The 26,202-nt window shown below is 50.0% G+C and overlaps 1 protein-coding gene across 12 annotated transcripts in view; it reads left to right on the plus strand.

The window, feature by feature from the left end:
* The first annotated feature begins 12,535 nt into the window (after positions 1 to 12,535).
* The window catches only part of LOC141174386 (uncharacterized), a 242,361-nt gene continuing 228,694 nt past the window's right edge, over positions 12,536 to 26,202 (plus strand). For all 12 annotated transcript variants that reach the window (XM_073659284.1, XM_073659288.1, XM_073659286.1 and 9 more), the window contains exons 1-4: positions 12,536 to 12,638; positions 12,709 to 12,800; positions 22,090 to 22,191; positions 22,283 to 22,460. In XM_073659284.1, the coding sequence (XP_073515385.1) occupies positions 12,791 to 12,800; positions 22,090 to 22,191; positions 22,283 to 22,460 (290 nt within the window). In that variant the 5' untranslated portion in view covers positions 12,536 to 12,638; positions 12,709 to 12,790. The remainder of the gene's footprint in view (positions 12,639 to 12,708; positions 12,801 to 22,089; positions 22,192 to 22,282; positions 22,461 to 26,202) is intronic.

A 26,202-nucleotide genomic window follows, 5' to 3' on the forward strand; every position in this document is an offset into this window, starting at 1 on the left:
GAGCGCAATGTCTCATTTGCAGAGCCACCCGAGTGAAAATAAATAAATAAAAGTCACCTCACAAATTACTCTGTTTTGTAAAATATAACCCTCAAGAATTAATTTAGGTACATTTTGAGCATTTTGAACCCACAGGTGGTTCTCAGAATTTTATAACATTGGGCCTTGAAATTTAAAAATTTAATTTTTTTCACTAAACTGTTGCTTTTTTTCTCAAATTTACAATTTTCACAAAAGGTAACAAAAATCGACCTCTCAATTAGCAAAAAAAAATGTCTCTGGTTTCTCTGGAGCGTGACCATACCCCACACGTGATCATCAACTGTAGTTTGGGTACACGGCATGGCTCTGACAGAAGGAACGAAATTTGCCTTTTGGACCACAGGTTTCACTGGAGTAGTTTGCAGATGCCATGAGATCCCCGAAAAAGCAGAAATCCCCAAAAAGTGACACCATTTTTGAAAATATACCCCCAAAGCTATTCATTTAGCGGTATAATGAGAAATTTGCCATTGGCGTTTTTAACAAATACATCATGTATAGGACATATTTTTCACAAATAGTACATGGTACTGAGAGAAAGCACACAAAAGTGTATTGTTCTGTTTCTCCAATGCACAAACATACCTCCACTTAAGTGTTGAGGTTTTTAACTTTTATGGACTTTTAACTTGATTGAATAAACTTATAGTTTTTATCCAGGTGGTGGTGCCGGAAACTATCCAATTTTTTACCCTCTGTCAGCTGCAATCACCAGCAGGTATGGCACCCACTGGTTTCTAATTACAGCAACAGATCCATCTATAATACCAGCGTGATGAACTCCAACCTCCCCCCTCTCCCCTACCTCCATACCTCCACTTCGGTCATAATTTCCTGCTTGGCCAAATGGTGGGGCGCAAAAGAACAAGAGCACGCTGCCTGCCAAGGTAGGAACCGAAATATGTGCAGAACAACCACTCACCAGAGAGATATACAGGTGCTTCTCACCAAATTAGAATATCATCAAAAAGCTAATTTATTTCAGTTCTTCAATACAAAAAGTGAAACTCATATATCATATAGAGTCATTACAAACAGAGGGATCTATTTCAAGTGTTTATTTCTGTTAACGTTGATGATTATGGCTTGCAGCCAGTGAAAACACATAGGTCATTATCTCAGTAAATTAGAATAATTAACAAAAAACACCTGCAAAGGCTTCCGAGGCGTTTAAAAAGGTCCCTTAGTCTGTTTCAGTAGGCTCCACAATGATGGGGAAGACTGCTGACTTGACAGATGTCCAGAAGGCTTTCATTGACACACTCCACGAGGACGGTAAGCCACAAAAGGTCATTGCTAAAGAAGCTGGCTGTTCACAGAGTGCTGTATTCAAGCATATTAATGGAAAGTTGAGTGGAAGAAAATAGTGTGGTAGAAAAAGGTGCACAAGCAACCGGGATAACCGCAGCCTTGAAAGGATTGTTAAGAATAGGCCATTCTAAAATTTGGGGGAGATTCACAAGGAGTGGACTGCTGCTGGAGTCATTGCTTCAAGAGCCACCACACACAGACGTATCCAGGACATGGGCTACAAGTGTCGCATTCCTTGTGTCAAGCCACTCATGACCAATACACAACGCCAGAAGCGTCTTACTTGGACCAAGGAGAAAAAGACCTGGACTGTTGCTCAGTGGTCCAAGGTGTTTTCATATGAAAGTAAATCTTGCATTTAATTTATAAATCAAGGTCCCAGAGTCTGGAGGAAGAGTGGAGAGGCCACAATCCAAGCTGCTTGAAGTCTATTGTGAAGTTTCCACAATCAGTGATGGTTTGGGGAGCCATGTCATCTGCTGGTGTAGGTCCACTGTGTTTTATCAAGACCAAAGTCAGCGCAGCCGTCTACCAGGACATTTTAGAGCACTTCATGCTTCCCTCTGCCGACAAGCTTTTTGGAGATGAAAATTTCATTCTCCAGCAGGACTTGGCCCCTGTCCACACTGCCAAAAGTACCAATACCTGGTTTACCAACAAAAGTATCACTGTGCTTGATTGGCAGCAAACTCGCCAGACCTTAACCCCATAGAGAATCTATTATAGAGAATCTATGGGGTATTGTCAAGAGGAAGATGAGAGACATCAGACCCTACAATGCAGACGAGCTGAAGGCTGCTATCAAAGCCACCTGGGCTTCCATAACACCTCAGCAGTGCCACAGGCTGATTGCCTCCATGCCACATTGCCGCATTGATGCAGTAATTGATGCAAAAGGAGCCCGACCAAGTATTGAGGGCATTTAATGAACATATATTTCAGTAGGACAACATTTTGGATTTTAAAAACATTTTTCAAGCTGTTATAAAGTATTCTAATTTACTGAGATAATGACTTTTGTGTTTTTATTGGCTGGAAGCCATAATCATCAACATTAACAGAAATAAACGCTTGAGATAGATCACTCTGTGTGTAATGACTCTATATAATATGAGTTTCACTTTTTGAATTGAAGAACTGAAATAAATTAACTTTTTGATGATATTCTAATTTAGTGAAAAGCACCTGTATAAAGGGGCAGAGTACAACACCATCTGTGAGTACACAAATTGATCACTGGTCCCTCAAATATTGTCGATTTTGCTAGCTCATATTATATTGATCTGGAACAGTTTGTGAATTACATTTCCTCCAAAATAAAGGAATTCTGCCCATTTCATCAAACAGCACAAAAAATTTAAATTAACTGCTGTACATGGCAGGACATAAACCTAATAATGGACAAAAAAAAGCTAAAAAAATGAAATAAAGCGACAACCGTCTAGGTATTCAATTGGGGAGAGAGTGCAAATTTGGCAGCACAAGTTGTCGGCAGCAAATTTATGCATAGTGGAGTGGTATCGGAAAAAAATTCATTCATTTTGCAGAAGTGGTATTTAGTGACAAACTTTACATTCGCTCCACAATGCCTCCACAGACCTCAGACAATGTTCATCAAGAGACAAGGAAAACGCCCAGATTTAAGGTTCCTTAAGCAATAGAGACATAATAATTCCTACACGCTGTAGTTCACTACCAGAAGATCTAGGTCTAAGCCGAAAATACAACAAACAAGCATTTTTAAATGAAAAAAAATCCTGTCATTTCCCCGAGAAACACTCAGGTAATCCTACCTTAGGTTCTTCATAGCGTTCTGCAGGGTATTTACTCACGTACTACTGAAGATCGGCAACCTCCAGAGTCAGCCCTTTCAAGCGTTGAGCAAGCTACTGGATGGTAACCATACTGAAGAAAATCCAGGAAGAGAAGAGGAGAAGAAAAAACAAACAAAAAAAAAAAAAACCCCTTTTTTTTTTAAACGTGGCTGGACATACTGTTATGTTCTGCAACTTAGAACTAAGGAATAGGAGGGAAAAGCTGTCCCTGCACTGAGACTCAGCTTAACCCTACGCTGGGGTGGGTGTCCTATTCCTTATGAATAGCCCCACCGAAACTCCTGCACTGAACTCAAATGAAGACCTGTAGGAAGGGAGAAAAGGGGGTCCCTAAAAGATCTAAGGACTAGGAGCAAAAGCAGGAGACCTGCTAACAGAAAAGTTAGTTGCAGAAACAAAAATTAAAGGAAGCAAAACTGGTGGAACAAGAAGTCCCAGGATAACAATAGTGCAAAGCAAGAAGAACTAAACCAGGCTACTTAGCCAGAGCGCGAGCGTTACAACACTGATGTCCAGCGGAGAATGGGAGCCAGGTGCTGAGAAATGAAGAGTGCAGAGATCACGTGATCAAGAAATCCAGCACCAGAGGAAAAGACTAGAAGCCAGCAAACCACAACAAGATGGCTGATAGTAAAACAACATAGATTCTAACAAGTTCAATTTCCCTACACACCCAGGCCTAATTCCTGCCAGACCTGTTCTCAGTCAAGAAATCACTTAAATAGGACCTGCCTGACAAAGTAAAGTAGACCAAAAGATCCTCAAAAGCTAGACATCATGCTGCGATCCAATGAAATTCAGGAACAAATGAGAAACAAAGTAATTGATATCTATCAGTCTGGAAAACGTTATAAAGCTATTTCTAAAGCTTTGGGACTCCAACAATCCACAGTGAAAGCCATTATCCACAAATGGCAAAACATGGAACAGTGGTGAGCCTTCCCAGGAGTGGCCAGCCGGCCAAAATTACCCCAAGAGTGCAGCGACGACTCATCCAAGAGGTCACAAAAGACAAACAACATCCAAAGAACTGCAGGCCCCACTTGCTTCAGTTAAGGTCAGTGTTCATGACTCCACCATAAGAAAGAAACTAGGCAAAAATGGCATGCATGGCAGAGTTCCAAGACAAAAAACATTGCTGAGCAAAAAGAACATAAATGCTCGTCTCAGTTTTGCCAGAAAACATCTTAATTGCTAAGCCTTTTGGGAGAATACTCTGCGGACTGGCGAGACAAAAGTTTAACTTTTTGGAAGGTGTATATGACTCGCCCCCTGGGCTGTGGGGCACTCGGAGCCGGGCAACAGGGAAACGATGGGGGTAGTGGTGGCGACCCGGTTACGTGGCTCAGGGTGGTCAGACCAGTGGTAGTCTACGATGTGCTGTAGGTAATGTCCGACTACGCCACCTGTGGCTAACCGCCGCTGCAGTGCAGACCGCTGGGGCTGATATAAATGGGCAGCACTGAATAGTTCAACTCCCCACGGGAGGAGTATGGCCCCAGGGCAGTATATATAATGGATGATGGAGGGGATGATTCCGACCGCGATAGCCAGGAAACGGAGGCCTCTTAAACCGTTCAGGGTCTTTATTAGAACAGGTAAAATGACCCAGAAACAAGCCCGGCTAGGAGGGGGCCTGGATGTCTGAGAACAAGTGGGAAGCTGACCCTGGTCAGGGTGAGGGTGTAGGCCTAACGTGCTCTCTGTGCTCTTTCTGGCTATTTCCCTCTTTGTAGTGGAACAGCCCACGTTCCCGAGCTCACCGTGTCCTCTCGCCCGTATGGCTTGCAACTTGGGTCCCTTTCTACTCCCGGCCTGGTACGGCTTTGCTGGACCCTTCTGCTGTGGCGGAGCCTCTGGGCTTCTCAGGCCAAGGAACATACAGTCCCCTGCGGACTGGTTATCTGCTGTAGGACTTGGAATCCTCCCAGCCTCAGACACCAAAGTCTGGTAGATTAGTTTCTTTATCTGCCAGGACAGGCTCACTTCGCCTCTTGTCCCTGGCTCGTGGCTCTCCTACTGCCACACGTCCTCTTAGGCAGCAACACAACTGTCTGTCCCTGCTCTGGGACACCTCTCAATCCAGAGACAGGTTGTCCAGTTCTCCCTAACCCTGCCCCCAGCTCCAGCTTTTATAGGGGCAGCCTGCTCCCCCTACTGGCCTGGGACAGGAGGTGCTGCATGCTAATGGTCCTTGACTAGAGGACCTCCCCCTTGCTCTCAGACACAGCTTTATTATATTTGTGGCATCCAGGCCAGGGTGACACATTCCCCCCTAGTAAAATTTAGTACTCCGGGACTAAACAAGAAACAAGAGTAATATGCGTGACCATAAAACATTAGTAGACAAACGACGCACAGGTTGAGTTCTTAAGGTCACAGTGTGGTCTGTGACCGGGTGTCCATATCACCAACACAACGGGGAGCCTTAACCAGGTGGGGGTCTGTCCTAGCCCCAAGTCCTTTACAGTCTTAGTTCATTCCTTGGTTAGGCTCCGAACGCAGTCCATACAAAGTTCCGGTTATTAAAAGTTCATAACCTTTGAGTCCGTACGGCTACAGTAAGAAACTGAAATACACAATTACTAATCACGCAGGTAACTTTGCAAACATTTCAACACTTGGCAACAGGGTTATTTACAGTTTTAGTGCACCCTATATTCTCCAGCGAGCCCTTTTGTGCTCCTGGTCGACCTGCGTAACCCACTGTCTGGTGGTGGTCTAACCTGGTTTTCTTCACTACCATGTAGGGTACAGTCACTGGCTAGACTTACAGGCAGGGCAGGCAGCTGTCTGCAGGTCCTCTGGCTTACCGCAGGCATGGCAGGCTCACTGTCAGCAGAGGGTTGATTCTCCTGGGCTGCTCTTCTGCCTCTGGAACTGCTTGCTCTTCTTCACCTTCCGGCTCTGGTGTAGGTTGTTGCTGAGCCGGTTGCAGGAAATGCAGGACGGGTACCAATATGGCATCGTTTATTCGAGTCCAGGACTGAGGGAACTCTCACCGGCGGGTTCAATGTCACTTTGATCCTCGTCTGCACTACGGAGTTGCTCGGGGCACCTTTTTAGGTGGTCTCTGGAGACGGTACTAGTGGTTTCTCCTCCATCCTTGGTGATCACGCACACCTTCGGGTTGTCGTGATCAGACTGCAGTACGGTGTAGGGTTCCCTTTCCCACTGGTCATCCAACTTATATAGCCTTCTCTTTCGCTTCAGGACCTGCTCACCAGGTTCTAGGGGACCAGCAGGGGCATGTTGGTTGAAGAGTCTTTCTTGCCTTTCTCTCACCTGGGCCAGACTCTTCTCCACACTCTCCTGTACCTTCTTGTACTGCAGTCGCTTTTCCGTATCCCAATCCGCATCCGGGGAGGTGTTCTCAGGCGTTAGGACTCCCATCACCAGGTCTATGGGCAGATTACCTGGTCTGGCTCACATCAGGTAAGCCGGGGTGCAGTTTGTAGCATTCACCGGGATATGGTTGTATAAGTCTATCAGGTCCGGCAGTTTTTCTGGCCACAGGCTGCGTTCCTCCAGGGGCAACGTCTTCAGGAGATCAATGACTATATTGTTCTTTTTCTCACACATCCCGTTGGTTTGTGGGTGGTAAGGCGTTGTCCGAATCTTCTTACAGCCATAGAGGTTGCAGAACTCTTGGAAGATTTCAGCCTCGAACGCTGGGCCCTGGTCTGTCAGGAGCTGTTTCGGATACCCGTTTGGACGGCAGAAGTATTGCTGGAAGGCTCTGGCCGCCGTTTGGGCTGTCAAGTCTTTTACCGGGACCACCACTAGAAAACGGGAATAGTGGTCCACGATTGTCAGGGCATAGATGTATCCTGACCGGCTTGGAGCCAATTTGACGTGGTCCAGAGCTACCAGCTCAAGAGGCTGCTGGGTGACGATGGGCTTCAAGGGTGTCTTCTGGCTGGTGCGGTCTTTTCTCCTTAAGTTACAAGGGCCGCAGTCCCTGCATCACTTCTCTACAGCCCCTCTCATGCCGACCCAAAAGAACCGTCCTCTTAGCAGGAACTTCAGTTTCTTCCAACCGAAGTGCCTCGCTCTGTCATGGTAAGCCCCCAGGACCATAGTTGCATCCCGCCTTGGGACCACGACTTGCCAGGTCAGCTCGTGTGTTCGGTGGTTGACAAGTCTTCTGCACAGCTTGCCTTCATAGAGGAACAGCTTGCTCTTCTCTTTCCATAGCTGCTTGGCTTCCTCTGGAGCATCCGGATCTAAGCGGGCATCTTCCTGGGTCAGCAGATCTTTCACCAGGCAGATTGCAGGGTCACTATCTTGGGTCTCGGCCCAGCTGTGGTGAGGTAGGGGATTTATCATAACGGTTGTTAAATCTTCCTCCTTCACGCCGTGGGAGTATTGAGCGGCTCCATTCTGGTGAAACGCGGGGAGTTCTACCTCCTCCAACTCTTCTGGGTCTTCGTCACCTTCAAGTAAGTGAGGCATTCTCGATAGGGCATCAGCGTTAGCATTGGTTTTGCCTGCCCGGTACTTGATCACGAAGTCATAATTGGAGAGACGGGCTATCCACCGCTGTTCCAGGGCACCAAGTCTTGCACTGCCTAGGTGTGTTAATGGGTTGCTGTCCGTGTACACAGTGAACTTTGCGGAGGCCAGGTAATGCTTGAAGTGTTCCGTTACGGCCCACACCACCGCCAAGAATTCTAGCTTGAAGGAGCTGTAATTCTCCGGGTTCCTCTCGGTGGGCCTCAGTTTCCGGCTGGCGTACGCGATCACCCTTTCTCTGCACTGTTGGTTTTGTGACAGTACGGCTCCCAGTCCCACATTACTGGCGTCTGTGTGGAGAATAAAAGGCTGGCCATAATCAGGGTAGGCCAGGATCTCATCCCCTGTGAGGGCCATCTTCAACTGGCGGAAGGACTCCTCTTCCGGTTTATCCCACTTGAAGGGTGGCTTTTGGCTTCTGGACTTAGACTGTCCTATCAGGAGGTCCTGCATAGGAGCTGCCATCTTAGTGAACCCGGGGATGAACCTTCGGTAGTAGCCTACCAACCCGAGGAATTGCCTCACTTCTTTGATGTTCGAGGGGCTTGGCCAGCTCTTGATTGCTGTGACCTTGTCAGGGTCGGGGGCTACTCCTTCCACACTTACCACGTGCCCTAGGTACTGGACCTTCGGTTTCAACAGGTGACACTTTGATGGTTTCACCTTCAGGCCATAGCCTGCCAGGGCTTCGAACACCTTGGCCAGGTGCTTTAGATGGTCCTCGTAAGTCTTCGAATAGACGATCACGTCGTCCAGGTAAAGGAGGACCGTCTCGAAGTTTCGGTGCCCTAGACAGCATTCCATCAGCCTCTGGAAGGTCCCAGGTGCGTTGCAGAGCCCGAAGGGCATACAGTTGAACTCGCTCAGTCGCATCGGGGTGGTGAAGGCGGTCTTCTCCTTGTCAGCCTCTGCCACAGGAACCTGCCAGTACCCGCTAGTAAGGTCCAAAGTAGAAAAGAAGTTAGCTGATTTTAGTGCGGCTAAAGACTCCTCTATTCTAGGCAGCGGATATGCGTCTTTGTGGGTGATACGGTTGATTTGTCTATAGTCCACGCACATTCTCATGGTGCCGTCTTTCTTTTTTACCAGAACCAAGGGGGCTGCCCAGGGGCTACAGCTATCTCTAATGACCCCAGCTTCTTTCATTTCCCTCAGCATACCCTTGGCGTTCTGATAATGTGCAGGGGGTACAGGCCTGTGTCTCTCTTTTATAGGTGGGTGGCTCCCCGTGGGGATATGGTGTTCTATCCCTTTTACTCTGCCGAAGTCTAGCGGGTGCTTACTAAAAATTCTCTCGTACTCCTGGACCACCCGGTAGACTCCTTGTTTTTGGTGCAGGGGAGTGGAGTCAGCACCCACATGGAGTTTCTGGCACCAGTCCTCCTTTTGTTTCTGGGAGCCATTACCCTCCGCCTGTGGAGATGGAGGCAAAGGCTCCACGGCCCTGATAGCTTTGTGTTCGACAGCAAACAGTTTGGCAAGTGTAGCGTACCTGGGTAAGTGTACCTCCCTCTCCCCAATGTTGAGAATGCGAACGGGCACCCTCCCATGACAGACATCAACCACCCACCGGGCTGTCAAAATGGTGGGCCTGCTGTCTGAGTACACGGGTTCTACCATGGCTTGGTAGTCTCTACCTCTCAACCTGATTGCAGTCCGACACCAGATCATCATTTCACTTTTGGGAGGCATGGAAATGGGGAATGGGTCACTCAGTCTTACGCTACCGATCTCACCACCAGACAGTTCTACCTGCTGCCGTCTCATCAGGGCTTTTATCTCCTTATTGAGGACTCTCTGTTGGCAGGAACTAGCATTGTAGAATTACAATTACCTCTGAAAGACAATTTTCAATCACGTTAGTACCCACAGTTATTTTAGGGTGACTTTCACGACGGTCAATGTCCACAATAATCACTCCCTGTGCCGGTAGTTCAACTTTACCAATTTTAATGGTCATCTCCTTGAACCCCATCTGCGGCACGGGCAAGCCATTCCTGGCGATGATGCTCAAGTCACTGTCTGGATACCGTGTTATATCAGCATCAGTCCAATACTGCTTAAAAAGTACATAAGGGATAGTAGTTACTTGCGACCCGGTATCCAGCAAGGCGCTCATGGGGATGCCGTCTAGCACCACGGGTAAAACCAGGCGCCCCCCAACGTACTTATCACGCCAATTATAAGGGCCTGGTGATCTTATGCCTGGGGGTTGGCCCTCTGCTCCAGGTTGGACCCGTTTAAATTACAGTACCTGGAGATGTGTCCGGACTGGTTGCATCGACGGCAAATGGGCTGTCCATCCTCTGCGTAGCGGTCTGTGGGCCTCCCTTGGAACGACGGGATCCTCCTCTGTTGACTCCACGGGACATCCTCCGGACTTGAGGCCAACTCGATGGGTCTTGACTGGTCCACTTGCAACGCCTGGACGGTCCTGGTCAACGCCGCGACGCTCCTGGTCAGCTCCTGGACTTGGTGGTGCAGATCTTTCGATGGGGCTTGGTTCAGCGTCTGTGCGTCAGACATGAGGTACAGCTGGGTCCTGTGGGTGCTAGACAGCAGACCTTCTATGAACTGTTCTGTTAGTAGCTTATCCGTATCCTGCACGCTGCCAGGGTCAGCTTGTTTGATGGCTCTCAAGGCTTCCTGCAAATTTAGGGCATAGTCTCTGATGCTGTCCTGTGCCCGCTGCTTACATCCGTAGAACTGCATTTTAATTTCAGCGGAGGTACGTGTATCAAAGGTACCCCGCAGCTGGGCCAGAATGTCCTTTACGGTCCTTTTCTCCTCAGCGGGCCATGACTTTACCTCCCGCTGGGCTGCGCCAGTTAACTGCCCTGTCAGTATACTAATCCTCTGTTCCTCTGTCAGGGGGTAAACTTGGAACAAACTGTACAGCCTTTCCTTAAAGGCAGTTAGGGCATGGGGCTCCCCTGAATACTTAGGCAGCCAGGCCGCCCCAGGGATGTAGGGCAGGGAAAATGGCATCACCGCTGCTGCAGCTGCGCTGGTGGTAGTGGGCGCCTCCATGTACGACATCTTCCTCCCCCCTAGTTAAGCGTGGCCTACCTTCCGACGATCCTCTTCTGTAGGCCGCGGCTCCGCTGGTGCTGCTCCGGATGAGAACCTTGCGTCGCGTCCTGGTGACGTCAGCGTCGCCCTCTCTCCCTTCCAGGACCTTGCGCAGCGTCGGTGCGTGGGGCAGAGCTTCGGGTCTCGCGCGGTTTGGAAGTCCACGCCCCTCTTCTTCCCACGCGGCGTCCTGAAGATGGCGTCCGATGGCGGGAAAACGGCTGAAGATGGCGGGAACCAACGGAAGATGGCGGGAGAAGGCTGAAAATGGCGGGAAACGGCTCCGGATGGTGGGAAACCTCTTCTTCAGGTACGAGTACAGTCTTTTTCAGGCACGCAATACCCGTCTGTGGCGGGTTGGTCGCAATCCTGCCGACTACGCCAAGGCTGACTCGCCCCCTGGGCCGTGGGGCACTCGGAGCCGGGAAACGACGGGGGTAGTGGTGGCGACCCGGTTCCGTGGCTCAGGGTGATCAGACCAGTGGTATTCTACGATGTGCTGTAGGTAATGTCCGACTACGCCACCCGTGGATTGCGGTCAGGGCTAACCGCCGCTGCAGCCAGGACAGGCTCACTTCGCCTCTTGTCCCTGGCTCGTGGCTCTCCTACTGCCACACGTCCTCTTAGGCTGCAACACAACTGTCTGTTCCTGCTCTGGGACACCTCTCAATCCAGAGACAGGTTGTCCAGTTCTCTCTAACCCTGCCCCCAGCTCCAGCTTTTATAGGGGCAGCCTGCTCCCCCTACTGGCCTTGGACAGGAGGTGCTGCATGCTAATGGTCCTTGACTAGAGGACCTCCCCCTTGTTCTCAGACACAGCTTTATTATATTTGTGGCATCCAGGCCAGGGTGACACAAATGTCCCATTACATCTGGTGTAGAAGTAACACAGCATTTGACAAAAGGAACATCATACCAACAGTAAAATATGGGGGTAATAGTGTGATGGTCTGGGGCTGTTTTGCTGCTTCAGGACCTGGAAGACTTGCTGTGGTAAGTGGAACAATGAATTTTGCTGTCTACCAAAAAATCCTGAAGGAAAATGTCCAGCCATCTGTTCGTGACCTCAAGCTGAAGCACACTTGGGTTATGCAGCTGGGCAATGATCCAAAACACACCAGCAAGTCCACCTCTGAATGGCTTAAGAAAAAACTAAATTAAGACTTTTTGGAGTGGCCTAGTCAAAGTCCTGACAAACTTACTGAGATACTGTTGCATGACCTTAAAAAGGCGGTTCATGCTCAGAAACCCTCTAGTGTGGCTGAATTACAACAATTTTGCAATGATGAGTGGTCAAAATTCCTCCAGAGTGTTGTAAAAGACTCATTGCCAGTTATCACAAATACTTGATTGCAATTGTTGCTGCTAAGGGCGGCCCAACCAGTTATTAGGTTTTGGGGGCAATCACTTTTTCACACAGCGCCTTGTAGGTTTGGATTTCTTTTTCCCTTAATAATAAAGACCTTCATTTAAAAACTGCCTTTTGTGATTTCTTGTGTAATCTTTGTCTTATATTTAAATTTGTTTTGTGATCTGAAACATTAAAGTGTGAGCAACATGCAAAAGAATACGAAAGGAAGGGGGAAAACACTTTCACACTACTGTATATATTTATTAAAGTCACAATTCAGCAGTATACATTGAACCTTCAGTTCATGGATATTTTTTTTCTGGTTAGTTTCCTCATTACTAAAATTTCACCTTTAGTGATACATATTCAAATCTATTACGTAACATTACAGCTTAATTACTGGGGATATATAAACCTGCACACTTTGCACTCAAACACTGTCAGACTTTGGATCTCCATACTACCTGCTGTCTTCCTCCGCTAATACGACCATGTAGCATAAGTCAGTACAGGTAAGTCCTATCCTTGTTCTACAGTTTTGTAACCTGCTCATCATCTAAAAGTGTAATTATATTCTTGTAGGCCAGACTACCTCTAAAAGAAGGAGCCGGCTGACATATAGGAGTCTGAAAAAGTTTAATACCATTTACGTGACATTACAACCATGGCTGTTGGTAAGCTGCTATACTATCCATAGAGTATAGTGATTATATAGTTGGCAAATGTTTATACTATACCAGGGCTGTAATGGCCATAAAAGCTAAGGGCACTAATTCATTGACTTTTTTTTAAGAAGTTGTTGCAGTATCACTAAATAATTTTAAGAAAGTTTAGTTTGAAGCTCCTGGGCCCCAATGCAAAATCTGTAACAGTCCCCCCACCGATGATTTATAAAATTGGTCTCCTTATATGGGGCAAAAATACCTTTTGTGCCCCCTCTCTGTAGCACCTACTTCTCACGGCTTACACAGTTTTCCCAGACTCCAAAATTTTTCTCATTATAAAGAAATGAACATGTCCCCTTTCTTCAAATCTTAGACTGCCCATAGATTTTAGATAGTTGCTGGCCAACAGATATTTCTGCTGACCCCATGATATACATGCACACTCAATTTGACTGAGCATGCATTTTTTTTAATTGGGAGAGTGGAGTAGCAGCTGCCAGATACCTTTGGTCTGTTAAGCTCTCCTGGTGAAGTGGATCCTCCAAGCCCAAGGTCCGGGTGGGCACACGAACCACAGGCGGTGGTGCAGCAGATCAGTGAGGCATGCTGGAAACATACAGCAGAGATACTAGAAGCAGGAGACGTCTTGTAGACCTGATGCGCCCCCGGGGCAATGGGGTACTCGGCAGCCAGGCCTATGGATGCTGGTGGGGGATATCACGGTGGCTGGCCCAGTCCGTGGCCCAGGGCGGTCAACCGAAAAAGGGGGGTTTGTAACTTGGATAGGAAAATAAAAATAAAATAAATAGTTTGTGACGCCACCTGTGGTACCTGGTAAGGTTTACCAGCGCTGCTGCAGACCTCTGGGGGGTGATGGGATGGCAGCTGAGGTGTTTCTGCTCCCCACAGGTGGAGAGGGCCCCCGGGGCAGTATGGAGTTTGATGGTGGTGATGCTGGGACTTGTAGTGCAGGCGGTAAGGCGCAGCAGGAGTAACTGACAGAGACAGGGGATTCGCTTCAATACCTTTACTGGTGCGGATGTCAGGTACGGTCCAGGGTACTCAGTAGGTTGGGTGCACTTCAGAACTTCTCCCCAGTGAGCGGGTATAAGGCCTCCTGGTCCGTGTCTGTGACGCGCCCCCTGGGCCGTGTGTGCACGCGTGTGGGTTACCCGGAGCCGGGTCTCTTGTGGGATGCTGGGGGTTGTAGTCTCCGCGTGGCGGTGACCCGGTCCGTGGCTCAGGGTGGTCAGACCCGTGGCAGTCTTTTATATGTTTTAGGTTAATGTCCGACTACGCCACCCGTGGATTGCGGTCAGGGTGTACCGCCGCTGCGAGGCAGACCGCTGAAGCTGGTGTTGTGTGCGCAGCAGAGGATGGGACAACTCCTCACGGGAGGAGTATAGCCTCAGGGCAGTGAGTGTGGATGATGGGAGTGATGGTGCACGGGTGAAGCAGGAACGACTCAGAGTCTTTGCAGTGCAGTTCAGGGTCTTTACTGATGATGATAAGGCAGACCCTCCCGGGAGTACTGGCTAGCATAAGAGGCCTGGTCAGTCTGTGAACAAACAGGAGTTCCCCTGGCCAGGTGGAGTTGTAGGCCTTCCCGTCTGACTGCACTCTTCCTGGCTACCATGCTGTAAGCGAGTGGAAGTAGCCCACGTCCCTGAGTATACCGTGTGGTGCTCACCCGTATGGCTGGTGACTTGGACCCTCTGGTAGCTTCCGCTCCTCGCTGGCGGTACCGGTCCCTTGTGTGTGACTGAGCCTCCGGGCTTCCTATGGCCAGAGGACCTGAAATCCCCTGCCGGCTGGTTTCTGCTGCTGGATATATAAGTCCTCACAGCCTCGGACTCCGTTGTCCGGTCGTAGTGTCTTCAACCAGGACGAGCAATATCTGCTTCCAGTCCCTGGCACTCAGCTCCTGCTCCTACAGAGCTCCTAGCTGTTGCTTTCCATGTGTCTGGAACTTCACTTAGAACTAGACTCAGCTCTGTCTCAGTCTCAGATCCTCTGGAGCTTCACTCAACTAACCCCACCCCAGATCCAGTTTATATAGGGCAGATTCCTCCCCTATCTGGTCTGGGACAGGAGTTGTTGCATGTTCAAGGGCTCCTGACCAGGGAACCTCCCACTTGCTCTCAGACGTGATATTTCTATCACTGTGGCAACCAGACTCCTGGGGTGCCACATTCCCCATTAGTGAAATTTAGTACTCCGGGACTAAACACATTTTTGAAACATACATAACAGGGTATAAACAATAATACAACAACATATGTACAAGAAGTTTAGTCTTTTAGAGGTCACGGCGCATCCGTGACCGGGTGTCCATGTCACCCAACAAGGTGAAGTCTTGAACTGTGCGGGGACCTGTCCAAAGCAAACCCCAAACGTTGGCCCTGGGCGTGGCTGCAAGGCGAAGCGAACTACTTTGGACCACACGGGCCATGCCAGACAGGTTTTTCTTCCGCGGCCGTCTTTGCAAGAGGCACCAAGTGTAACTATTTACAATGTAGTTCCGGTTATTCAGCGTCAATAACCTGACAGTCCAAATAAACCTGCAGGGTTACTAGTAGAACATCATTAATAAATAGGCAAAAAAAACATAAACCATTTTCAGGATTTGCAATTTAGTGGTTAATCCACATTACATTCTAGATTCTCCAGCGAGCCGGCATCTGTCCTCTAGTGCTCCTGGTGGACCTACATAACCCACTATCTGGCTCTGCACTACAGGGTGTAGGAGGTGTTGCGGGTAGGCCTGGCAGCTTCCTGCGTACTCTTTGGCTTACTAGGGGCACGACAGGCTCACTACTAGCAGAGGGTTGATTCTCCTGAGCTGCTTGTATGGATCCTTCTGCCTCCTGGGCCGACTGCTCTTCCGACACTCCCTCTTCTTCTGTAGGCCCTTGAGGGGCTGGCTGGAGAAAGGTGATGACGGGTACCACGACTGCGTTGTTGATCTGAGTCCAGGATCGGGAAAAGTCTCCGAGTACGGTACTGATCATTTCTTCCTTTTTCTCTGCGGGTTGAAGGATATCCTGGTCTTCTTCAGCACCTTGTAGCTGCTCGGGACACTTCTTCAGGTGGTCTCTGGAGACAGTGGCTGTGGTCTCTCCTCCATCCTTACTGATGACACATACTTTTGGGTTCTCATGGCTTGAGGGCAGTACGGTGTACGGGTCCTTCTCCCACTGGTCATCCAACTTGTGGAGCCGTCTCTTCCTCTTCAAGACCTGCTCTCCAGGTGCCAGGGGAACAGCGGGAGCATGTTGGTTATAAGTCCTCTCTTGCCTTCCTCTTGTTTGAGACAGACTTCGCTCCACGGTCTCCTGTACCTTCCGGTACTGCTGCTGCCGTTCCGTGTCCCAGTCTGCTTCTGGCGAGGTGTCCTCGGGTGTCAGGACTCCCATCTCCAGGTCAATTGGCAGCTTGCCAGGCCTTGCGCGCATCAGGTAAGCCGGGGTGCAATTTGTAGCATTCACCGGGATATGGTTGTACAAGTCAATCAGGTCTGACAGCTTCTCCGGCCACAGGCTGCATTCTTCCAGGGGCAACGTCTTGAGGAGATCAATGACGATATTGTTCATTTTCTCACACATCCCGTTGGTTTGGGGGTGGTAAGGCGTTGTCCTTATCTTCCTGCAGCCATACAAGTTGCAGAACTCCTGGAAGACCTCCACTTCGAAGGCTGGACCTTGGTCAGTCAACACTTGCTCCGGATACCTGTGTGGACGGCAGAAGTGCTGCTGGATGGTTCTAGCTGCTGTTTGAGCCGTTAAGTCCTTGACAGGGACCACCACCAGGAACCGGGAGTAGTGGTTTACGATGGTGAGGGCATAGACGTACCCGGACCTACTAGGAGCCAGCTTCACATGGTCCAGGGCTACCAGTTCTAGTGGTTGCTTCGTGATGATGGGCTGCAGGGGGGTCTTCTGGCTGGCACGGCCCTTCCTCCTCAGGTTGCACGGGCCGCAGTCTCTGCACCATCTCTCAATGGCCCCTCTCATGTCTACCCAGAAGAACCGTTCACGCAACAGGAACTACAGCTTCTTCCATCCGAAGTGCCCTGCTCCGTCGTGGTATGCCTCCAGGACCATAGCCGCGTCTCGTCTCGGGACCACTACCTGCCAGGTCAGCTCATGTGTCCGGGAGTTGACAGTTCTCTGGCACAGCTTCCCCTTGTAGAGAAACAGTTTACTCTTCTCCTTCCACAGCTGTTTGATCGCCTCCGGGGCGTCTGGGTCAAGGCCGGCATCAGCCTGCGTCAGCATATCTTTTACCAGGCGGACTGCTGGGTCACTGTCTTGCGTCTCCGCCCAGCTGTAGTGGGGTAAGGGATTGAACGTGGCGAAGTGCCTGTCCCTTACCCGGTGGGAATACTGGGTAATCCCATGACGGTGAAACGCGGGGAGTTCAATCTCTTCCAGTTCCTCTGGATCTTCACCTCCGTCTGGTAAGTTCGGCATCCTGGACAGAGCGTCTGCATTGGCATTTGAGCGTCCTGCCCGGTATTTGATGGTGAAGTCATAGTTGGACAGGCAGGCCATCCATCTCTGCTCCAGGGCACCAAGTTTCGCAGTGTCCAGATGTGTCAACGGGTTGTTGTCCGTGTACACGGTGAACTTGGAAGAGGCAAGGTAATGCTTGAATCGTTCAGTTACTGCCCACACCACTGCCAGGAACTCTAGCTTGAGGGAGCTATAATTCTCAGGGTTTCTCTCTGTGGGCCGTAGTTTTCGGCTGGCATAAGCGATTACCCGTTGTCTCCCCTGCTGGATCTGGGACAGCACCGCTCCTAGTCCGATGTTGCTCGCGTCCGTGTGGAGAATAAAGGGCTGGCCGTAATTAGGGTACGCCAGGATTTCATTCCCTGTGAGGGCCATCTTCAGCTGGCGGAAGGACTCCTCTTCCAGCTTGTCCCACCTGAAGGGTGGCTTCTGGTTTTTGACCTTTCTGGACTGGCCTATTAGGAGGTCCTGCATAGGAGCGGCCATTTTGGTGAAACCAGGAATGAATCTTCGGTAGTAGCCTACCAACCCGAGGAACTGCCTCACTTTCTTTATGTTGGAGGGTCTTGGCCAGTCCTTAATCACTGTGATCTTATCAGGGTCAGGAGCTACTCCATCAGCACTCACCACGTGTCCCAGGTACTGCACCCTTGGTTTCAATAGATGACACTTGGAGGGTTTCACCTTTAGGCCGAAGCCTGCCAGGGCATCGAACACTTCTGCCAGGTGCTTTAGGTGGTCCTCATAGGTCTTGGAATACACTATGACATCGTCCAGGTATAGCAGGACCGTCTCGAAATTTCTGTGCCCCAGACAGCACTCCATCAGCCTCTGGAAGGTCCCTGGTGCGTTGCAGAGTCCGAACGGCATACAGTTGAATTCACTGAGACCCATCGGGGTGGTAAACGCGGTCTTCTCCTTGTCTGCCTCTGCTACAGGAACCTGCCAGTACCCGCTAGTAAGATCCAAAGTGGAGAAGAAGTTAGCAGATTTTAATGCAGCTAAAGATTCTTCTATCCTAGGTAACGGGTACGCATCTTTGTGTGTGATACGGTTGATCTTTCTGTAATCTACACACATCCTCATGGTGCCATCTTTCTTTTTCACAAGAACTAGTGGAGCTGCCCAGGGGCTACAGCTATCCCTGATTACCCCAGCCTCCTTCATTTCTCGCAACATTCCCTTGGCATTCTGATAGTGTGCAGGGGGTACAGGCCGGTATCTGTCTTTTATGGGTGGATGGTCTCCTGTGGGGATTTGATGTTCTACCCCCTTTACTTGCCCAAAGTCTAGCGGGTGTTTGCTAAAGACCCTTTCGTACTCCCGAACCACCCGGTAGACTCCCTGTTCCTGGTGTGGGGGAGTGGAGCCAGTGCCCACGTGCAGCTTCTGGCACCAGTCCTCCATTTGTTTCTTGGAGCCGTTACCTTCCTCTGGGGGAGATGGAGGCAAGGGTTCCACGGCCTTTACAGAGTTCTGGTTAATGGTGAACAATTTGGCTAGCGTGGCATACCGGGGCAAGTATACTTCTCTTTCCCCAATGTTTAGGATGCGGACAGGTACCCTCCCATGGCGGACATCAACCACCCCCCGTGCCGTCAAAATGGTGGGCCTACTGTCTGAGTAAACGGGTTCTACCATAGCTTGGTAGTCTCTACCCCTCAGACCAATAGCTGCCCGACACCAGATCATCATCTCACTCTTTGGGGGCATGGCGATAGGGAACGGGTCACTCATCCTAACGCTACCAATCTCACCACCCGACAGTTCTACCTGTTGCCGTTTCATCAGTGCCCGGATCTCCTTTTGTAGGACACGCTGCTGGCCGGAGCTGGCGTTCATGGCAACCTGCTGTAAAATGAGAATTATCTCTGCAAGACAATTTTCAATCACGTTAGTACCCAAGGTTATTTTAGGGTGACTCTCACGACGGTCAATGTCCACAATAATCAGTCCTTGTGCCGCCAGTTCAACTTTACTGATTTTAATGGTCACCTCTTTGAATCCCACCTGCGGCACGGGCTGACCATTGCTGGCGATGATACTCAGGTCATCATCTGGGTAGCGGGTTATGTCCGAGTCATTCCAGTACCGCTTAAAGAGCACATAAGGGATGGTAGTCACCTGTGACCCGGTGTCTAGTAGGGCACTCATAGGAATGAGTCCATTACCACAGGCAAGACTGGACGTCCCCCTACGTATTTATCACGCCGGATGGGCCCTCTGCCCCAGGTTGTGCCCGTTTAAATGACAGTACCTTGCCATATGTCCGGGTTGATTGCAGCGGCGGCAGATGGGTTGTCCGTCCTCGTTGTATCGGTCGCTGGGTCTTCCTCTGGACGATGGGATCCTCCTCTGTCAGCGCCACGGGACGTCCTCCGGACTGGTGGCCAGCTTGATCCTTCCTGGAGAGGATACCTGTAACGACTGCACAGTCCTGGTTAATGTGGCAATGCTTTTGGTCAGTTCTTGGACCTGATGGTGCAGGTCTGCAGCCAGGTCTTTATCCAAAGCCTGCGCACCAGCTCCCACAGGCTCTGCAGACAAGGGCGCCGCCTCCTGGTGATAGGTAATAGCAGGGCACCGGTGGGTCACAGCGCTACCCGGTGCCGGTTCTCGGAGCACCCGGATGGCCCTGTCTTTGAACTTTGCAAAGTCTAACCCAAGGCCATTGCACGTAGCTGGGTTCGGTGGGCGTTGGACAACAGACCCTCAATGAATTGCTCAGTCAACAGTTCATCTGCATTCCGCACACTGTTAGGGTCTGCCTGTTTAATGGCTCCCAGGGCCTCTTGCAAATTCAAAGCATAGTCTTTTATACTGTCTTGGGCCCGCTGCTTGCACCCATAAAACCTCATTTTGATCTCTGCTGAGGTACGGGTATCAAAAGTGTCCTTCAGACGGGCTAAGATCTCCTTCACGGTCTTCTTGTCCCTGACTGACCAGGACTTTACTTCACGTTGGGCTGCGCCGGTTAGCTGGCCTATCAATATGCTCACTTTTTGTCCCTCCATCAGGGGGTATACTTTAAATAGGCTGTACAGTTTCTCTTTAAAGTCGCTTAGGGTATGCGACTCCCCTTAGTATTGGGGCAGTCAGGCCGCTCCGGGGATGTAAGGCATTGTGAATGGCATTACTGCGGCAGCGGCCGCGCTGGCGGTGGCAGTCCCCTCCACTTCCAACATCCTCCTCCCCCCCAGTTGACCGTGTCCTACCTTCTGTTGCTTCTTCTCCATAGGCCGCAGCTCCGCAGGCGATCGTCGGGGTGGAGGACCTTGCGTCGCGTCCTGGTGACGTCAGCATCGCTATCTCTCCTTCCAGGACCTTGCGCAGCGTCGGTGCGTAGGGCGGGGCTTCAGGTCTCGCGCGGTTTGGACGTCCACGCTCCTCTTCTTCCCGCGCGGCGTCCTGAAGATGGCTGTGAGACTTCATATCATACGATGAGTCTATACAGTGCAGAAATATGAATGTGTTTTTCACTAGAAGCAACATACTTTCTACATAATATCTACATTTTATAGTGGTGATGTGATCCACAGCCACCATTTCAATGGAATCATAAAATTGTGAATAATTAAATAGTAAAAAAGTATAACTATTCTGACCTATGAAAATAAGACATATCACGCACATCCAGGGGAATCTTGGAAATTGTTTACAGCTCGGATCTGTTTGGATTGAAGGACCTTGAACCAATAGCAAAATACTGTCTAGGCAATAAGTCAGGCATGTGATAAGATAGACTTCAGGTGTTGTTATATGAAGGAGTTTTCCCAGGGGTGAAACTCTAGTGGGTGCAGAGGTTGCCGTCAGCCCCTGAAGCCAAGGGGGACTCACAAGGTCTGTTTGGCCCATATGATAAGACAAATACTAATAAACTCATGATATTTGTGCGTCCTTTTTGATATTTTGCATTGGGGTCCACAAGTTTCAAGTTATACTACTAGGTTTACCCATCATAGATATTTTTGGTCAGGGTTTGACTGGAGTCTTCTGCTTTTACCAGATTGACCACTATTAATTACATCATAAAAAGTTTATGGACCCAAGCAGAAAGTGATCTACTGTGCAGTCAAAACCAAATAGGGTCATGTTGGTGATCGTTTAAGCATCATTGCCATGCCAGAACTTGGCCCACTGAAGGATCCGGTAGGGCCTTGGTGGTTCATCCTAACTCTGCTTATGGCATATTGATAGCATGTATGTCATAAACATGACATAGGTACATGTCTGACCACTCAACCTTACCACAAGTGTAGTAGTGGGCCAGCACCAACTCTCTTCTGCCAAAGGATGTGTGTCCCCAATTCAAGGATGATCCCTGATCCTCAGCTAAATCCAATGTAAAAAGCAAAGAAGTCGACAGAATTCAAATAAGGTTAATTCCATTTATTATGCCATCAAAGATACAGAAATAAGTAGCAATGTTTCGACCCTAGCATACAGATCGGTCTTCATCAAGCTGTAGACCATTCAATCCTTACCAGAAGTGCTCAATCGTAAAAAAAATCTAATTTTCTGTAGTCTTCCCCATCAGGAGGCACATTCTGGCTTCTTCTAGTTGGCTTCTATACATAGTGGTAGATACCAAAAATGTTATTAGATGTTCTAACAGCTAACAATCAGTTCCAATTAATCAACCAGTCCCATGTTCACAACAGTGCCAGCACATGTAAGTATTTAGATTCGTATAGGGGGTCAAAACTTTTTTAGCACCCGTATAAAAGATCTATTGTTGACAAGTATATACAGAGAGTTTAATAAATACATCTATTTTTTTCCAGGGAGAGTTAACCAGTTTTTAGGAACAGGGTATAAACCTGAAAAATTGGTGACTTCCCTTAGATATGTGAAAAGTATGCTCATTCAGGTGAAAACTCTTAAAGGTGAGTACTGTCCATTGGGACATTCATGGAGACACCTCTGCTTTTGTATGTTACTTGTAGGATCAATCTTCTCTTTCCTGTGGCCCCACAGGTAAGACTGTAAAGAGCCGGAAGAAGGAAATTGCACAATTCTTAGCTAATGGAATGGAAGAACGAGCGAGGGCCAAAGTGCTGAGCGTAATTCGAGAAGAAAACGTCATCCATGCCATGGATAGCCTCGAATATCATTGTGATGTGGTCATCCAGCATACTGCTCTCCTAGGAAAGAAGTATGTTCAAACTATTTAGAACAGATATAACACAAAGCATTGTACCAGTTAGTGGTCCAAGGACAGCTGGACCTACACTGACAGAAGCTTTTATGATATCTTATTCTATATCCATAGACATTATTAGAGTCCCCATCCACACCCTTTGCAGATCTGGTCTAGTTCATGCCAAATATGTTGGATGGGGCTGAGGTCCATGCTCTTTGTGGTTGGTCATTTTCTTCCACATCAAACTTCCCCAACCATGTATGTATGGGCCAGGGCACTGTCATGGGGAACAGTTCACAAAATGTAGTAAGGCGGGTAACGTTCTCCTGGCATTCACGAAATCCAGACACATCCTCCCGGCGCCAGATAAAGAAGTGTGATCCGTCACTGCACAGAACACGTCTCCTCCAGAGTCCAGTGGTGGCGGCTTTACACCACTCCATCTGACGCTCGGCATTGAGCTTGGTGATGTACGGCTGCATGCAGCTGCTCGGCCATGAAGCTCCCGGCGGGGACGCAGTGTTTGTGCTGATGTTAATGTGACCCCCAGCTGCGCTTGGTATCACAGATCCCAGAAGAGTGTATTGATGGATTCCTCCACAAGAGGCCCCCATAACCATTCACACAGCTTCACCTTCCACCTCAGACCACCAGAGGGAGCCCGTTAGGGAGATAAATAGGGAAGGTGGAGCCAGGCAGCGGTTAGTCTGGTCTAGACTGAAGTCGACAGAGAGCAGAAACTGTTGAGAGAGTTCCTGCAGTAGAGAAGCCTGAGAGAGGTTAGTCTGCAGTGGAGCACAGTCCAGACTCAGCTGTAACTCAGAGAAGTGAGCTTTAGGTGTGCCGGCGCCATAAGATCGGTGAAGCGCGGAAAGCTGCCGTTAGTGTGTATAGCCTAGTGAGGGCCCGAGTAGGCCGAAGGCGAGTGGAGAGTTAGTACATAAGGGGCAGAAGAGCTTAACTAGCTCACCCCGAAGCAGTTACCGGACACCGGGTCCGAAGCTTACCGGGATCTCTATGACCCAGTAAGATATAACCGGAATCCCTGGAGAACTACAAGTCCCAGGATCGCTAAAGTGCTGATACGTAACAGAGCCGGGAGACACATAGGCCCCGCAAGCTGAGGAGCGTGTACTCCAAGAAAAGGCCCTACCACAAGGTCAGCCAGCGCAGGACAGAGACAAAGTTAGGCCTAGCTCCAGGCAGGTCAGAAACTTACTACGCAGAGGCAAGTAACAGGAGGCCCTACACCCGCTCATTGGGGAGGATATGCACCCTTCACCCTACAGTGCTCCGGGATGTGCCTGAATTTCCACCAGTAAAGGTACTGAAGTGACTATCGTGTCCATCCCCGTTCTTGCTCCGACCCGGCTGGGTCTCGCCTGTCCTGCATCCACCTTTCCGTACGCTGCCCTGAGGCCTAGCTCCACCTGTGGGGAGCTATACCATCCAGCTGCCTTATCATCGGCCTCAGCGGACTGCGCAGCGCTGGTGATTCTCAAAACCATCAACACCCTTTTAAAGAGAGACCCCAGGGTACGGGCCCGGGAGCCGACCACCGCGACATCCCTAAAAGCAAAGGCCCAGGTACCGAGTCATCCCCATCCCCTGGGCTAGTCATTAATACCAGAGGAGATCTGGACTCTGCAGTTATGGGTCAGCAGAGTGTTGGTGACTTTTCTGCCCTCTGCTCTTCAGCACTCAGTGACTGCGCTCTGTAACATTATGGGGTCTCCACTTTGTGGCTGAGTTGCTGAGGTTCCTTTCCTTCCACTTCTCAATAATATCACTCACAGGTGATGGGGGGAAGATTTAGGAGGTAAGAAATGTCATGAATGGACTTGTTACACCAGTGCAGTGGCATATCGCCAATGGCAGCCCCTATGCGGCCAGTGAGTCAGGGGATCCCCGTGCCAGTGGCGGTACGGGTGGGCACACGTTCAACTGTATCGGCATCCTACATCCTTTCAATGATGGAGGAAAGAGCGTCAGCTATATGGAGGGGCGAGTGACCGGTTGTTATACACTGGAGGGGAGGGGTGAGAGGCTGGATGTTATACAGCAGGGGGCGAGGGCCCAGATGTAATATACCGGAATGAGAGGCTGGATGTTATATATCGGGGGGACGGATCTTATACACCCGGGGTGAGGGCCCGGATGTTATATACCGGGGACAAGGAGTCTGAGGTTATACACCGAGGACGAGTGGCCAGATGTTATACACCGGGGGCGAGGGGCTGGATGTTATTTGACGCGCCCCCTGGGCCGTGGGGATACCCGGAGCCGGGCCTGTAGATGCTGGAGGTTGTAGTCACCGTGGCGGCAACCCGGTCCGTGACCCAGGGCGGTCAAACCAAGGGGGTAGTCTAAGTGTACAAATGTTAATGTCGGACTACGCCACCTGTGGAATGCGGTTATTGGTAACCGCCGCTGAAGAGCAGTCCGCTGAAGCTGGTGGTATGTGCAGCAAGGTGATGTGACTCCCCACAGGAAGAGTGTAGCTTCAGGGCAGCGTGACTGGATGATGGTGGTGATTGTGCAGGGCGTTCTAGTGCTGTGAGTGCTGGCGCCACAAGGAACACAGAGACAGTGCAGTCCCAGGGTCTTACTCACTGTTGTTGTAGTTCAGATTACAGGTACCAAGCAATCTTCCCCCGTCGTGCTGTGCATACTCAGTGAGGTGTTCAGTCCACCCTCAGGTATTTCCAGAGCACTTATCAGGACCTCGTTCTGTGTACCTTCCTCTGGCCTCTTCCTGCACCTCACACCCAGCGCCACTTCTATTGGGTACCCTCGGGCCTTGGCGGGCGACATATGTTCCGTCCCCTGGGTCCTATGTGGCTACCTTCTTAGTGCGACTGGTGTGGACTTGTGGCTACAGCACTTGAAATACTGCAGCCTCCGGTTCCTAGTTAAGCATTTGCGGTTTCTCTACTAGTTGAGGGACCCGGTTCCCTGTTCTGGCCTGACCCCTCTACCTCCTGGTAGCAACGGGTGTACGGGTGGCCTTCTGCACGGCCCGTACCCCTAGGGTCCCTTCACTCCTCATTCCTGGAGCCGTCCTGCTCCCTCTCCTCTCTCTCAGGCTCAGGCCTCAGTGCTAGGCCCACCTCCGGAGCAGAGCTTGTGCAGAGCCTCTGCTCCCTGACTTCTCCTCTTCTGACCGGAACTCACTGAACTGAACCCTGATCTAAGATGGTGTCTGGTTTTTATACCTCCTACTGATGTGTTCCCAGGATCTACGTCCTCCACCCCATCCACTACATAGTTCCCCCTCTCTAGGTGGTTCCCCCCACTCCAGCCAGGGACCAGGGACTGTGCTCTCCCGTAGGAGCAATCTCGCCCTGTCCCCCGGAAATGTGGTGTAGTGAATGCAGGTGTTAGGGTCCTGAGCTGTACTCCTTCCTTACCTGAGAGTGAGATACCACACCTCTGGGTGAGATGCAATACCTCTGTGGCGACCGAACCCTCAGGGGCGCCACATTATATACTAGGGGCGCGATGGTCTGGATGTTATACACCGGGGACGACGACAAGGGACTGGATGTTATACACTAGGGGCGCAATGGTCTGGATGTTATACACCGGGGGTGAGAGGCCGGATGTTATACACTGGGGGTGAAGCGCTGGATGTTATACACTGGCGGGCGAAGTGCTGGATGTTATATGTGATGCCTCTTACTCGAAAAGCCCTTTTCTTTACCCTGGGAGATGGGGGACTCGGAGTCTGGTCCTGTGATGGAGAGATGGGGTG

This window comes from Phyllobates terribilis, unplaced genomic scaffold (genome assembly GCF_046119375.1).
Source record: "Phyllobates terribilis strain yellow unplaced genomic scaffold, ASM4611937v1 Scaffold_13__5_contigs__length_258822181, whole genome shotgun sequence".
Taxonomy (NCBI): Eukaryota; Metazoa; Chordata; class Amphibia; order Anura; family Dendrobatidae; genus Phyllobates; species Phyllobates terribilis.